Below are 14,562 nucleotides of genomic sequence, written 5' to 3'. Positions count from 1 at the left end.
TATCACAGAAACAACGACACATTATGTGAACAAACTATGTTCTTTTAGGCGACTGGGCCCAGTTAGTTACAATACATATATATATATATATATATATGCTTCTTTTTTTAATTTGTGCATCATAATGTGCTGCATATTTGGCAAGCAACCACGTGGTATGCCCTCAAAAGGGATGAGGGGGATGATGTCATCGTAAAAATACTGCAGCAAGCAGTCTGCAGTGATGGTTGACAGGTTGAGCAACAGTTCTCAGCGCGATTGATATTGACGGGCACTCTATATTAATTTGAACTATAATACTTTACCAAGTCAAAATTAACGCAAGTCTTGTTTACAGGAAAGCCCAGACATATATATCCAAAATAAATGCATAAAATGGGATTTGTCTTTGGGATAAGGTAAAATTGTTTCTAGCTATTGCACATTTTTATTGCGATTGCTATTGTCACTTTTTGCTCTCAAATTAACCTGCAAAAATATTTTTGTTTAAAAAAAAAAAGAGCATGATGTCAAATCATTTGCACATTAAAAGTGGTACATTTGTCACAATAAGAAAACAAAGTCATATCATAATCACATATGCATGTCTTGTTTATTATTCCCCAATTTAAGAACCATATTCTCTGTGCTTGTCCAAGCAAGTCCTTGATCTACTTTCGTCAAGTGCACACATCCAGATAAAAGCTGAGAAGTTCGAAGCTGTTAGCTGGACTTTGTGCTTTCAGGGAGGTGTTGATGTTGCAATGGCCCACTCGGGGAAGTGTCACCCCACACAGTAAGAGTACATGAGTGTATATCTCTATTGTGTTGGAACATAAAAAGGTATAGGATACGAACAATGTTAGTGCTCTCACACTTTTTACCAGTGGCCCTCAGCACCCTGCTGATTTTCATTCTGGTCATCAAGTCAGGGTTACACCTGGGGATGCCAGAAAGAAAGGTTTTAGAAGCATCGGAAAGGATTAGTAAGGACCAACATATGGCTGCTCTATACCACCACAACACTCAACTGAGACAAGCTTATACAGTAAGTGCTGTTTAAACGCTAGTGCTACCCCCTCCCATGTCTACTATACATTCATTATATATTTCCTTATATTCCAGTACTCAAAGGAAACCTTATTCCTAACATATTCAATTTGCCATCTATTTTAACATTGTGTGATTGTGTTACTCTGGGTGATTATTAAGTAACATTTTAGGTGCCAGTTCCCCAATAAGTGATGCATTGGCATTACACAAACAAAACATGACATACAAACCGGCCGCATAAATAAAGTGGAGCTTATTCACAAGGCAAAGCTTCTCCCACCCCAAAATCACATGTGAGTGCAATCTGCTGATCAAGACGACGTCCTCAAGACTTCCTCCATGTCCAGTGCAAATGTCTGTCCGTGCTGAATATAACTGTGTAGAATTGACCAGTTCATGCGTGGGTGTCCTACATCCAGCACCAAATCAATCCACAATTACTCAGTTGTCTTCAGATGAGACAGCTGTTTGAAAGGTCAGTCGTGATCATCATACCATCTCGGCCTTACATGAAGTATCAGTTACGAAGCAGATCCCTTCTAACTTTACAGTTAAAATTCCAGTTTCAAATTATAAAGCAAGCAAAGTCACAGCTGCATCCATGAGACACAGGTCCACTTAGAAGTCGTCAGTGAAAGTAGAAAGGGAGAAAATAGCTTTAGGAAGCAGTGAGGATTGTTTCAGGTAGATAAAACACCACATCATGGAAAAGGAGGCATATAGCTGCAGGATAAGATAAAAGAAAAAAAAAAAAAGAAAAGAAGCAGCTGGCAGTCGATTATTGCAAATACAACAGTTTGTTATACTGTAATTTTACCTCTCAAGACAGATCTGTGAATGTGTTCTGTGTGCAGATAGAAACTGACCTGAGTGGAAGGCACTGTGTATTGAAGCATTGTCATGATGTCTTCCTCACATTATCCAGGTCCTTACACGTGACATTGACCCAAACCAGATCAGAATACACAAGGTCTGCTGTCGACTATGCCAAGACAGGAAAGTGATCGCTCGCTCTCTCTGCTTCCAAAGTTACAATTCACACTCTACAGGGGGTATCAGCCTTCCATTGTGACTTTAATAGAGAACAAGTCAGTGAGAAGTGAGCCTGAAGTGGTTATATGATCACGGTCAGTAGTATTGAAGATAACCAGCACTGTGAAGTGGAAGTAGCAGCCAGATTTTTATATGACGAAGAACAGACAGATGCAGTTTTTTTTTTTTTTTTTTTTTTTTTTTTTTTTAAAGTGGTGGCTCTCTGTGTTGCAGCAGCAGAAGGGAACCTATAAGCATCTGGTTAGTAAAGCTACAGTACATTGTGTTTGCCCTGTGAGCTCCGTACAACAGACAAAAGCCGAGCTGAATGTGGCTCAAGGTCGGAGAGGACTACTCAAGTGGCACAACATGACAGCATTGGTATCGCACAATAATAAACAAATCTTAAATTGTGTTAAGTGCAGCAAAGCGCATACAATTTCAGTGTTAACCGAGAGGAACAAAACATTGACATTCTTGTCAATCAAATTAGATTAACTAATAATCTGACAAAATGTGTGTGTGTGTGTGTGTGTGTGTGTGTGTGTGTGTGTGTGTGTGTGTGTATATATATATATATATATATATATAAATAAAAGCACCCATTATAGAAGTGGCAGAGTAAATTTTGCTTGAAATCTATTCTTCATCATTTAAATAGGCAATTGTATAATTAATTAAAGACTGTGGAGCATGGAGAAGAAAATCAAATAAGTCCCAAATCAAATGAGAGAAATGTGCACGTTAAAGAAGTTCTAGTTACATATATAGATCTCTTCAAGAAAAAGCTAACGACCATTTACTTCTTTTAAAGAAAAGTTTGAAGGCTGCAGAACATTCTCCCTTTGCTTTTCTTAGATGACAAAAGAAGGCAAAAAAAATAGTGCAAGAGGTAATGCAAGAGTGGGTGCTCAGAGTTGGTGATGCAAAAGTGAAACAAAAAGATACAGAAGAAAGCGTGGAGCAGGGACTGTCTTTTAGGGAGCCGATGCATCCACACTTAAGTACCCCCACTGACCCCATTCCAAAAAAGAAAAAATGAAAACAGACGACTTTTCTCTCCAATGAGACACACCCGTTAAGCCTGCAAAGCCGAGCAAAGTCTCCCCTTAAAATGGAGATCAGACTAAGACAATAAACGCGGGACACCTCCTGTGCATGCCTTTCACTTTCAGGACCAGCACTTTTGTCTATATCTTTGATTGCTTAAGATGCCCACCTCTCAAGGTGCGTCACTTATTTGTGTCCCATACACACCCTGTGGCATGTTTCTATGTGGTCTGTGAGCCGCGAGCGTCCCCATCCGGGCCGAGGGCGGCTGGCCGGCCTTGTGCTAAAACGCTGGCAGAGACCGTCGGCAGATGACTGGCTTCACTCACCAAGTTCTCATATTCGCTACTGTCCTCATCTTCGTCCTCATCTTCGTCCTCATCTTCGTCATCTTCCTGCCCTGCGGCTTGTCTGTCTAACGAGTCAGAGCTCGATCCGTCGCCATTGCCGAGGTATGGGGTGTTGGGCGTGGCAACGGGATTAGAGCTGCTGGCGAGGCCCAGGCCCATCCCCAGTGGGCCAGGCGTAGGGTGTCCTGGAGAGCCCACGGCTTGGGGCCGGGGCAGTAGAGCAGCACTGGTGGGTGGAGAAGAAGAGGAGAGCAGAGAGTCACCCTGGGACAAGAGGTCAGAATAAGATGGTGGGTTAGGTGAGGTACTGGGCCGCTCCGGAGCCGAGGGTGTGTGGAAAGTTATTCTGGAAACAGGGGAAGCCTCAGAAGGGTCTGTGTTCTCATTCGGAGTGGGATGGGAGTCTGCATTTTGGGCCTCAAGGAGCCCTGTAGAGCAGAGAGAAAGATGTAACTGGTTAAAAGGGTAAAGCATGTGGACATTTATGCAAAACATTAGCACATAAAATCTGAGGGAAAGGGATAGACGCATAAGAACTGAAGCTCAATATTGAGAGCTTTTGATGCTGGCTATAAAGCCAGTTTATATTCAAAACCAGCACACAATTGAAATTTTATGACACAATTCTAGTTTATCACATCCAAAATAGGCTCCTACTTCTCTCCTCTTCTGCTGTCTTGCGTTTCCTGAGAGCAATTTCTTGTTTGAGTTTGTTCACATCCTCTTGAATTTTCTCTTTCACACGCTCACTTTGTTCTACCTCCCCACACACAGCCTGAGAGGAAGACAAACAGGTAAAGAATTCACTCAGTCATCTAGTGAGAAAACAATTTCACCAGCTATCTAATATCCAGCTCACCTGCACTTTATCTTGCAGTGCACTGTAGACTTGGTATATTGTTCGGATATCCTTCATGACACCATCTTTGTCAAAGAATTCGGCCCTGGAAAGATATTTACCAATGGGTATATGCATTACATCATTCAAGACATAATATATAACATCACATCATTCAAGACATAATATATAACATCACACAGCACGAGCTCACCTAGCTAGTTCATCAAAGGCATTAGAGCAGTAAAGGTGTGTAGTGGGTACATTCTAGATGCCATCTATATCATAAATCAAACATATGCCACTGACTGACACATAATATAAACATCAGCTGAAGAAGCCGAGGTGAAAACAAAGTGATCTTATCAGAAGCTAGAGAGACAGGTCTGGCTTAACCCCCTGCAGTTCAGATCACAGTGTTCAACTCTTCTAAAGAGCGGGTCTAAAGTTTAAACACAAAGACACAAGCAGAAGCACGTGAAGCCTGTCACATACCAGCTTTCCCCTTCAGGCAGTCACCCGCAAATGTATGCTGATGAATGTAAACTAGGACTAATAATGAGGTTGCACACCAAGGAGACACCAGGTGAATCCCTGGCAGTAGTGCACCCCTGCAAAGTGTTTGTGGAAGGGAAGCAACTCACACTGATTAGTTGAGGCTTCACCATGGGGGGTGACAGGGAGCACATGTTATGCCCTCAACGTAAAGCTGTACTATGCTGTACGGTTAAAACATATCAAGGGAGACATATGGCCATCTAAACTCTCTCTAACATATGTTTGCGGTGACATCGGTGCGGTGCAAAGAGGAAGTTGAGAGCCCAGGTCTTACCCATGCTCTTTGATGACCTGGGTGTAGCTGATTGAGGTGTTGGGCACCGAGGAGACTTTGTATTCCTGCTGGCTTGTGTTGCCAAGGTTTGGGATTGAGAGGGTGATCCTCTGGTTGAACCTACTGAGAAGAGATGACCAATTAGCACTGTTAAAACAGGAAGTGAATACTATATGAATGAATATTATACTCATAACATATTACAGACAATCATTCATTTCAATTTGTTATATATGTGTGTGAAATATATATATTTATATACTTTAACTCTTTTTTCCCCCCCAAGTAGCACACATATGCACAAAGTTTTTCATATTTTAACTTTATAAACAGACTTCCCAATCCCATACCAGTGCTCCACTTTACTTAAGTAATTATAAAATCTGCACACGTCCCTGAATGGAATTCATTTGAATCATTTTTATGTGAGATGACATGAGGCCAATAAATGTAACTGGCACACTGAATGACATTGATGAGATTTGAGCATCCCTGTACAAAAAGAACTTAGAGACACTAATCTACCTCTATGTAAATCACAAGCCTGGAGTAAATATTTATTGATCAAACAGTAGTTTGACATTGTACCATGAATAAGTGTTTTCTCGTGGTCAACATGCAGTCATTACCTGCGGCTAGGTCTGAAGAGCACATACTCCAGTGCGTGCGTGGAGCTGTTGGCGGTGGAGATGAAGCTGAAAAGAAGGAAGACGAGGTCGGGCACACCAAGCAGCTCAGTCAGCTGTTTGTGGATGATCTGTTCCCTGAACGACATCTGCTGCTGCGTGTTCCTCCGGAACCGGTACCAACCAATAACGTTCTGTACGGTCGAAGAAACAACTCTTTTTAAATGTGTTCAATCCAGTGAAGTCTCAAGTCACAAGTACATGGGCGACCAAAATAAAATACAGTATGTGGAACAAAACTGAAACAATAATTATGAAACCTGTACATCTACTTATTGAAATACTTCAATGAGAAAACATAAATAATTTCAGAACAATGGGACATGATGTTGTATAATATTACATTTGAAGCCAAAACTGTTGAAATCAGGACTTTAAAAACTATTTCCACATGGCTAAACTTCAATCTAATTGATCACACCTTTAGTTTGCAAAGAGTCATTAGTAAATAATACAACTTAAATTAAAATATAAATAACAAAATTCAGGTCTGATTCCTAAGGATTCAGTTTATTGTCACCTTGGTTGTAGTGTTGCCTTGATTTAAATGTATTACGGACATTTTACAGGACATCAGCCACAAAGTTTGTTGAAATGACAATAACAAACAAATTCACTCACTTTCCGCCTATCTTTAAGAATGCTGTTGAGATTTTCTTCATTGAGTTGGCCTGCGTAGTCATAAAAGCTGAAGACAGGAAAAAAAAATAAACAAACAAGTAAGTTCAAACTGATTCAACATGTTCCTACTCCTCCACTGCTTCAGCCTAATTCTTTTACCAAATCTTGTCAAATGAGGCCATCTACTGTCCAATGTCAAATTACTTCAGCCTCTGCCAAAACACATGTAAGGCAAGTGATCTATCTATTGAAATTGTCAGTATATTTACAATGACCTAAAACTAAGACACCACAAGCTACTCTGCACAAAGGGCCTTTATATTGAGGGAAAAACAATGCGAAGACATGCCTGGAGCTCTTGGGCTCTCTACATGCGTTAGACAACAGCTCTTGTAAAATGTCACTTCAACCTACCTTACCTTGTTTTGCCTGTTTTGCAACAGTATTATGTCAGGTTTTCTAAACGAAATGATCATGGCCCTAAAGCAGTGTCTGTTCTACATTTTGGCAACATGTTCATTGATAACTGATGATAATAGTAGCTGTTTGAGAATAAAAAGCTCATATCTTACCTAAATAACTGTGCACAAGGATCATGGTTATGAATTTCTGTGGGGAACAAACAGTGACAGATGTTTCAGATATATAGCATCATACATGCAAAATCTTTAAAAAGGCATAAGCCAAAGTGTAGCCCCACACCCAACATGTGTGTACTTAAAGAATGATGAAAGTTGTCCCTAATATATGCAACAAATAGGGGAGTGGGGAATATGTCAACAACATATCTGTACACCTACACAGTCTTGGGAAGAGCTCTTAAACAAAATAAGTGGGAACACCTGTGTGGGCACAGGGGCTTTTACACAACTTGTGATACATGTAAGCCTGGCCTTTTTGGAAAATGGTGCAAATTGTCTGTGCTATGCTAAAGGCCAGCAGACATATCAGATAATGCAGAAGCGTTATTAGTAACATTAACAATAGTTCTGTCCTATTTAAGTTTCCCAAATACCAGGACACTGAAACTTAAGCAACTAAATGGTATTCAGCCACAACTAACCTTATTATTATAATAGCTGTGCTTTTCCTATGGTGACATAAAGAAGGCTATTGTAGCGTGATCCTGTGAACTTCTTAACTCTCTCGGACTTGTTTTTGTCTGTTACAGGGCTTACCTACTACCTGGAGCAATTCTGCAGTGCTGATCTGTGTGTCACTGATGCTGACAGTCTCTTCTTGCCGTACATCTCCTAATAAGAAGCCCTCCTAGGCAAAAACATTTAGACAAAACTGTGGTTAGGGCACTAATGTAGACCTGAAACAATTAGTCAGTTAATCAGTTAGTTGATCAACTAAGAATCAAACAACAATAACAATGTTTTGATTAATTGTTGTATTTTTTGCAAATGCCAAACATGCCTCAAATGTGAGGATTTGCTTTTCTCTGTTTAATATTAGGCTAGCAGATAGATAATCGTTTCATGTTGGCTGAGTGCATAACGAACAACATGTTTTGTGTCGGCATCAATGAATCATAATCAAGACTTTCCTTCAAGCAACATAAAATAGCAAGCCAACATGTTGTTCTGGTAGTAAATTAAGTCGTTGGTAAGCTGGTAAGTAAACACTGCCTGTCTCTTTTTCTTTATGTCAGGAATGCAGACAAACTTGTTAACAACAACTAGCCACCTGCCCAGGGCCGACTTTTCAAAGTCTGGCACGTAAACAGCGCTGACGTTAGCTTCATTTGCTCTCATTGTAAAAGGTTTATTTCCCAAACTATGACCACAAAAGATATATAATCGATTGCATTTCTATAACGAGCACGCCAAAGTACAAAAAAAGGAAAAAGAAGTATATTTGTACGCATGTCAATCACTTTATTAGACGGTTTTGACTTTTAAAACTGTCATTAGCAACGTGGCTAAGAAGCTAATATAGCAATGTGGTAAAAACAAAATGGTTTCATGTAACCTAGTTATGAAATGAACTGCGTAAACTTCACTTCATATCATTGAAGACACAATAAACTGATATCAGATGACAGGTCGAAGTGTAGACGTTAGCGGCACAGGCACACGGAAGTCACTTGACTTGGCAGCTAGCTAACCTGCTAAGTAGCTAACTGCTATGTATTTCCTGGAACTCAAACTTTCCCAACAGCATTTAGCCATGTTTAAATAGCACGTATTCATATTGAGCTAGATATTTAACACATGTGCAGCTGTAACACATGGAATCATCTTAAAATGACTAGTTTACCGTTATGTTTCTGTAGCTACACAGTATGATTAAACCGGTAAATAGACGGAACCGATACTAGCTAGCCAGCAACAGGATGATGACACTGGAAAACAACACAAACTAATGGTGTTAATGGACGATCAGACACGTCGCCGAGCCACGCGCACTTTAGCAACAATTCCCTAATAGTTTGTCAATATAATGTTTAATACTTACATGATCTGAGTTGCTGTTGGCGCTGTGATAACACACAGAACTAAAAGTATAACCTGAAATGGATGCCGCCATGATGGAAACATCCCGATCAGTCCCGATGCCCCCCCTGCGTTTCCAAGCACGCTCCTCAAGCGCAAGGTCTTCTGGGAACTGTAGTTTTGGCGACGACGACTTGCCAGCCACCATGGAAGTCGCTGCAGAAAGCGTGGAAGTGAAACGTGGAAATATATCGGACCAAGAGGACGACAGCGGCTCAGATACCGATTTTGAACCTTCCAAACTCGGAACGAAAGAATAGTAAGCTGGGTAGCGTTAACGGTAGTCGTGTGATCCGTTATTAACGTTAATGTATGATCATGGTGGTTGTCTATTCTTGCTAGGCTCCACAGCTAGCGACATAGCTATCGGTTAAAGTTAACTGACGCCGTTAAAAACAATATGAAATATTTGTATATGTTAAACTTCAATCAACAATTGATATGAACTTGAATCAAGCTACTTACGTTTATTTTTTTGCACCACACTTTATCATGTTGCTAATGTAGCAACGTGTCATCTGTGCTCATAGTATTTCTATCACTAATTGTCAGTAACTGTCTTTTTTTCTGCAGTTGGGAAGATGCATATCAAAAAGAACTGGAGACCTTCGCAGACATTGGGGATGTTGGTGAGATATGGTAATCATATTCACAGTATTGCAGTGTCTGTCATGTCCATAGCCAGAATTAACCCAAGATATCCACGGGTTGTTATTACAGTATTAGTATTTGTGTTGTCAGAATGTGATGATTCATAATAAGATGTGTATTGCAGTGTTATTGTCTCATTACTAACGTCTATGTGTTTCCATCAAGGTTTGGTGAGGAAAGCATGAGCCGTGTGCAGCGATGGATGGACAAAGCAAAGATCCCAGCAGACGCTGCCATTCTTGACATTGGCACTGGAAATGGAGCCTTTTTAGTTGAACTGGTGTGAACAGAGTACATTTTTACATTATTCTGATTTTTAATTCGCAGGCTTTTGTTTGGGTGTTTTTAAAGGGTCACTTCACCAAAATCACAACCGATCATTGAAGCAACATCTGTGGATTATGGGATATTGTTAATGGATGCTTGATTTTTTTGTTCGATTTTTCCACACTTAGAAAGCAACAATCCAAATGCCTTCCTTCTCCAATGTATTGTATATTCAGAATGACTAAAACCTCTACGGGTTTAATGGAAAATATGTTTGTTATTTAGGTGATCTGGGTCTTTAATTGAGAGTTTGTAAAGACGGCTAGCTTTACTTTGATGAACTTTCCTTTAACTTTTCTATAACAGTTGATAAGCTTAGCTCTTCATGTGCTCTGTTGTTTTTTTTGTGTGTGTCAAGGCTAAACACGGATGCAGGAATCTGACGGGTATAGATTATTCTCCAGCGTCTGTAGAATTGGCCCGAAACGTTCTGCAGGCGGAGGACTTGAAGGATGTCACTGTAAAGGTTAGTTCGGTTTTGTTTGTCATTAAAACTATAACATTACTTCTTAGTTAATTAACTCAATTACACAAGTATCGCAACACATGTAGCTGCTACAAGATATTGAATGATATCATTTACATTTTGAATTGATCACGGGTGTACTATGTGAGTACTTGTAGTGCCAGGAGAACAGTATAAATCAACATTTTCTGCAAAATTTGAATTCACTCCACTTGAGTGCTGCAATGTAATATTTTAGTGTAGTTGGTGGATCTTATGCCATGCACACATCAGCCATTGATACAAAATGAATACCCTCTATTCCTAAATGCCAATAATACAACACAGCTTTCAGCATACTGTGAGCCAGCCTGGGAAGGCCAGAGGAAACTCTCCTGTGTTTACTATGTGGGAGAGTTGGACGGGAAGACGGCCCTGAAAGTGATGGAAGTCTGCCCACCATTCAGATTAAACCACCTGAAATGAATTGGCAGGATTTAACACATCTTCTGACATATACATGCAAGAAAAACAAGTTATAAATGTGCGGTCGGCCTATAAGGGATGTGATGGGTGAGTTTTCCTCTCCTGTGTGCAAAGTACAGATGCATATATGTTATATGCATCACACAGCTGTGACCGTATGCCTTGCTTGGATAGAAAGCCATCTACTGAAGTCAATATTGACTGTAGCTGGACAGGGGGAGCACAGTGGTAGTACGTGTGTGTGTATGTGAGAGAGAGAGAGAGAGAGAGAAATATTATGTTGGTATTTCTTTAATACTGCAGATTGCCAAGATAATTAGTGTGGATGTGAATGTATAGCCTTGAGTGAGGAGTTTGAGCCACACGGTAAAGGGTAAAAAAGCTTCTTTGACAGGTTTTACCCTAAAGGTTATTATGTCAAGCCCTTTATTCATTATGTCACTTTTATACATTCTTTTAACATGTCAGTTTTCTTTTATTATACAGGCTCACACTCAAATTTAACACTGATCAGTGGCAACAATATGGAGGCATTTTTCTCTCACATGAATCTCTTGATCGTCATGGATCACGCATTTTGTGACCCATGGTTTGTGAGTATGGGGCTCCTGAGCTCTCCCCAGAGGTCTGGTGTTCTGCCCTTGGTCCTAATAAAGGGCTCCTTTCACCGCTGGTATGGTAGGTCAGCAACCTCTGTCATGTCGGCAGTTGGGAGTTTAGTTTTGTAGTTAAACAGTGAGGTATAACTCGGTTGATGCTGAAAGATATCTTCTCCAGGTGACTATATAGTTCTCCCCACATCTAAAGAGTCAGACTAAGCATGAGGCGTCATATTTGCTGTAAGGTTGATCAGAGACATTTCCTTAACTGCTGACTTTTTTTCTGTTTTAGGAGATGGATTTCTTAAACTGCCATGGTGAGCTAAAAGGTTTTGATGTCTGCATCGACAAAGGCACATTTGATGCAATAAGCTTAAACCCGGACAGCTCTAAGGACAACAAAAAACTGTATCTCCAAGTTCTAAAAGATGCTCTCAAGGACAAAGGATTCTTCGCTATCACTTCCTGTAACTGGACAAAAGAGCAGCTGCTAGACAGATTTAGTGACGGTAAGGGGAATCACTTGATTGATCACCACAGATTTTTTTGTTAATTTCTTTGTGAGAGTGCTGCATAGGACTTTCTTATCAGGGTATGCAGCTATCCCACCATCATACAAGGTAGATTGACTCTCCATAAACCCACTCAGACAGGTAATTCTAGTGGAAGCAGTTTATTCATCCACACATTTTGGTAAGCAATTTGAGCAATAGATGAGGTTTTACTCAGAATTGTTCCATGAAGCCAATTCTTAAGTCATTTATTTAAGAAGCCTTACAATCTGGTTAGCTACTCGGTAGTTGTTGCCAAATACATAGCTGCCCGGAGAGGAAAACACATTAACAATCTAAAAATATATAACAGGTTTGCTCGTAATGTTAAAGGTTCCCCGAGGAGTTTTTGACCTCTCGTAGCACTCTGAAGCTGTTTTTCTATGAGTGGGTGCCCATTTTCTTGATCTCATGCATGCGCATGAGGGCGCACATGTCACCTGTATCCGGGTGGAGCACTAAGCAGTCCTGCCAATGGTTTCACACTGTTTCACTGATCTACAGGTGGTGGTAACACGCCAAGATATTCAGCAATACTCCGACAAGGAAAAGTCTTTTTTTTCCTCGATTTAAAAAAAATTGGCTTTGCTAATGTTTTATTAGCTTTGTTTTGTTTTATACATGAAATACATTTGGCATGTTTGTTAGAGCTCAAGGATATACACAATAGGTTTGGATGAGACTGGATGTTTACAAGACAACTCCACTGGGCACCTTTTTTTTTTTAAGTGGATATGTGCAGTGATGTAAATGTGTTCTGACGATGGGAAAATAGTTTTGTTGTGAGACCCACAGTCAAAACACAGACACAGTTAGCTGGCAGCTTGTTAAACTTCAGGCAACAACAGCCTTGTAAAGTCCGAAATTTCGGCAAGCTTCCATTAGCTGTCACTCTTCTAAGTGTAGTCACTCTGGAGAGCCTGCAGGGGGCCAAATGGCTTTGAGGTCTCATCTGTCACACTGACAGGCTCTCTTTACAAGGCCTCAGGAAGCGCCACAGATGGTGGCTGGATAGTTCTTGACTCATAGTTCTTCTCCTAACCCTCTGTAGCCACAAGTCAACAAGAAAAGCTTCCAGGTGTCTTGTGTTTAAGACGACAATGTTAATGTTCTAATATCTTAACCTGCACATTTTCTCTGTGTTGCCTCACAGGATTTGAGTTTGTAGAGGAGTTGCCTACACCAAGCTTCCAATTTGGAGGCAAGAAGGGCAACAGTGTGACAGCCCTCATCTTCAAGCGAAAACATTGACTCACATGTGCCCAGAGGATACTTTTTGTGTGTTATCAATTTAATTTTTTTCTTGTTTATCACAGGAAATTATACTTACTGTACATATTTTTTTTTTTTATAACAATCACTTTTAAAAGATATGTGTAATGACACAGGCATACAGTGTAACTGAGTGGAATTCTCTTGAAATAAATATAGTTTTTGTTTTGTTGCTGTCCTATTATCTTTCCTTGATCCACCTGTTACATTTGTATGAAATTGTTCAGTAATATTTGTGATACTGTTACGCAGAAAATGTAATAATAGTTCTCTCTGACCCTTGACATAATGTAGTCCTCCATGTCTTGGGGCACTTTGGAATGTGAACTCACCCTTGTGCAGCCACTGACACTTTTTTGACTAACGTTACTTTTCTGAGGCTACTTGTAGCAATAGTTCAGCCACACGATTATTCAGTCTGTTTGATTTTTAGCCTAAAGGCTAAAACGTGTTCTGTATTTATCTTATAAAAGGGCTAGAAGAGAAAGAGGATATTCACAATAATTTGCACTGAACATTTCTCCCCATTCCATAAATCATCTTATAGCCCCTCAAATTACTTTGCAAGGACTCTGTTGAGAGTCCTGACCTGCAGTTTGAACACCCCTGTTCTGTCTTACTAAATAATGAATTGCATCCATCTTTCATGTCATGTGAAAAGAAGCCTGTACCTAATTGGCTCAACTGGAAGCCAGCAGAGCTTGGGGTCCCGGGGACCATGATTAAGAACTTCTGACATAATGAATAAACAAGAGGCCGTGCCTTCTGTGCAAGAGAAGCCTGTCTGCCATTTACTTCCTAATGACATCGTTAATAACTGTCAAACTCGGGACTCTAATTGCAAGCTGGCCCATGGTCCAATGGGACCGTAGATGTTGAGTAAACACAGTCAAGCTTTACAAGAATTGCTGCCTGGAATTTAACAAGGCCCTAGATATCCTGCCTGGATGTGCATATTATGCCCACATTTTCCCATGAAGTGAAACCTTCATTAAATATCTCCTTTACTTTTGTCAACATTCACTAAAACATCTGGTTGGACAGATCTTTCAGTGTTTTCTTATTGTGTAATTTGATTTTAATAAGTACTGAAGCTACAGTACCTCTTTGAATATACTGCATACTACTCATTTCCCTTGTACAGGTGCAGTTGCTAAGAAACAGACTACACCACAAACCTGTTTTCCTAAACAAAGTCATGAGATTTTCCATGAAAACATTATTCCTAACAGTGGATTGCTCTTGAATTAGAATCAGGATTATTTCACGTTCAATGAGTTTGCCTTGGT

General features: G+C 40.1%; 2 protein-coding genes across 3 annotated transcripts; one reads left to right on the top strand and one right to left on the bottom strand.

Annotated features, from left to right (window-relative positions):
* Nucleotides 1-565: 565 nt before the first annotated feature.
* Nucleotides 566-9,002, bottom strand: abraxas2 (abraxas 2, BRISC complex subunit). 2 transcript variants are annotated; one of them, XM_068720647.1, is made up of 9 exons: nt 8,905-9,002; nt 7,620-7,710; nt 7,014-7,050; nt 6,442-6,508; nt 5,764-5,954; nt 5,135-5,257; nt 4,324-4,408; nt 4,122-4,239; nt 566-3,892 (listed from the first exon to the last, which is right to left on the bottom strand). In XM_068720647.1, the coding sequence occupies exons 1-9, from the start codon at nt 8,974-8,976 to the stop codon at nt 3,336-3,338; spliced, it is 1,341 nt and encodes a 446-aa protein (XP_068576748.1). In that variant the 5' UTR covers nt 8,977-9,002; the 3' UTR covers nt 566-3,335. The 2 variants fall into 2 exon arrangements, with proteins under 2 accessions (XP_068576748.1, XP_068576749.1); XM_068720648.1 differs by having other exon boundaries at nt 5,135-5,254.
* A 49-nt stretch (nt 9,003-9,051) lies between these two features.
* eef1akmt2 (EEF1A lysine methyltransferase 2) lies at nt 9,052-13,442 on the top strand. Its single transcript, XM_068720658.1, has 6 exons — nt 9,052-9,201; nt 9,516-9,581; nt 9,759-9,873; nt 10,279-10,386; nt 11,743-11,959; nt 13,155-13,442. Exons 1-6 carry the CDS (start codon nt 9,089-9,091, stop codon nt 13,250-13,252), a joined length of 717 nt encoding a protein of 238 aa, XP_068576759.1. The 5' UTR covers nt 9,052-9,088; the 3' UTR covers nt 13,253-13,442.
* Nucleotides 13,443-14,562: the final 1,120 nt, after the last annotated feature.

This window comes from Cebidichthys violaceus, unplaced genomic scaffold, assembly GCF_023349555.1.
Source record: "Cebidichthys violaceus isolate CVI_PGR_0920_01 unplaced genomic scaffold, fCebVio1.0.p SCAF_10, whole genome shotgun sequence".
In the NCBI taxonomy this organism is placed as follows: domain Eukaryota; kingdom Metazoa; phylum Chordata; class Actinopteri; order Perciformes; family Stichaeidae; genus Cebidichthys; species Cebidichthys violaceus.
This window is presented reverse-complemented; position numbering and strand designations above follow the sequence as displayed.

Excerpts from the sequence above, each read along its gene's own strand:
- abraxas2 (XM_068720647.1), bottom strand. The coding sequence starts at position 8,976 with ATGGCGGCATCCATTTCAGGTTATACTTTTAGTTCTGTGTGTTATCAC. Across the intron at positions 5,258-5,763 it reads CTCTTCAGACCTAGCCGCAG|TAGGTTCAACCAGAGGATCA; the intron begins GTAATGACTGCA and ends ATCTCTTCTCAG. Across the intron at positions 4,409-5,134 it reads CAGGTCATCAAAGAGCATGG|GGCCGAATTCTTTGACAAAG; the intron begins GTAAGACCTGGG and ends ATATCTTTCCAG.
- eef1akmt2 (XM_068720658.1), top strand. The coding sequence starts at position 9,089 with ATGGAAGTCGCTGCAGAAAGCGTGGAAGTGAAACGTGGAAATATATCG. Across the intron at positions 9,202-9,515 it reads AAACTCGGAACGAAAGAATA|TTGGGAAGATGCATATCAAA; the intron begins GTAAGCTGGGTA and ends TTTTTTCTGCAG. Across the intron at positions 10,387-11,742 it reads TGAAGGATGTCACTGTAAAG|GAGATGGATTTCTTAAACTG; the intron begins GTTAGTTCGGTT and ends TTTCTGTTTTAG.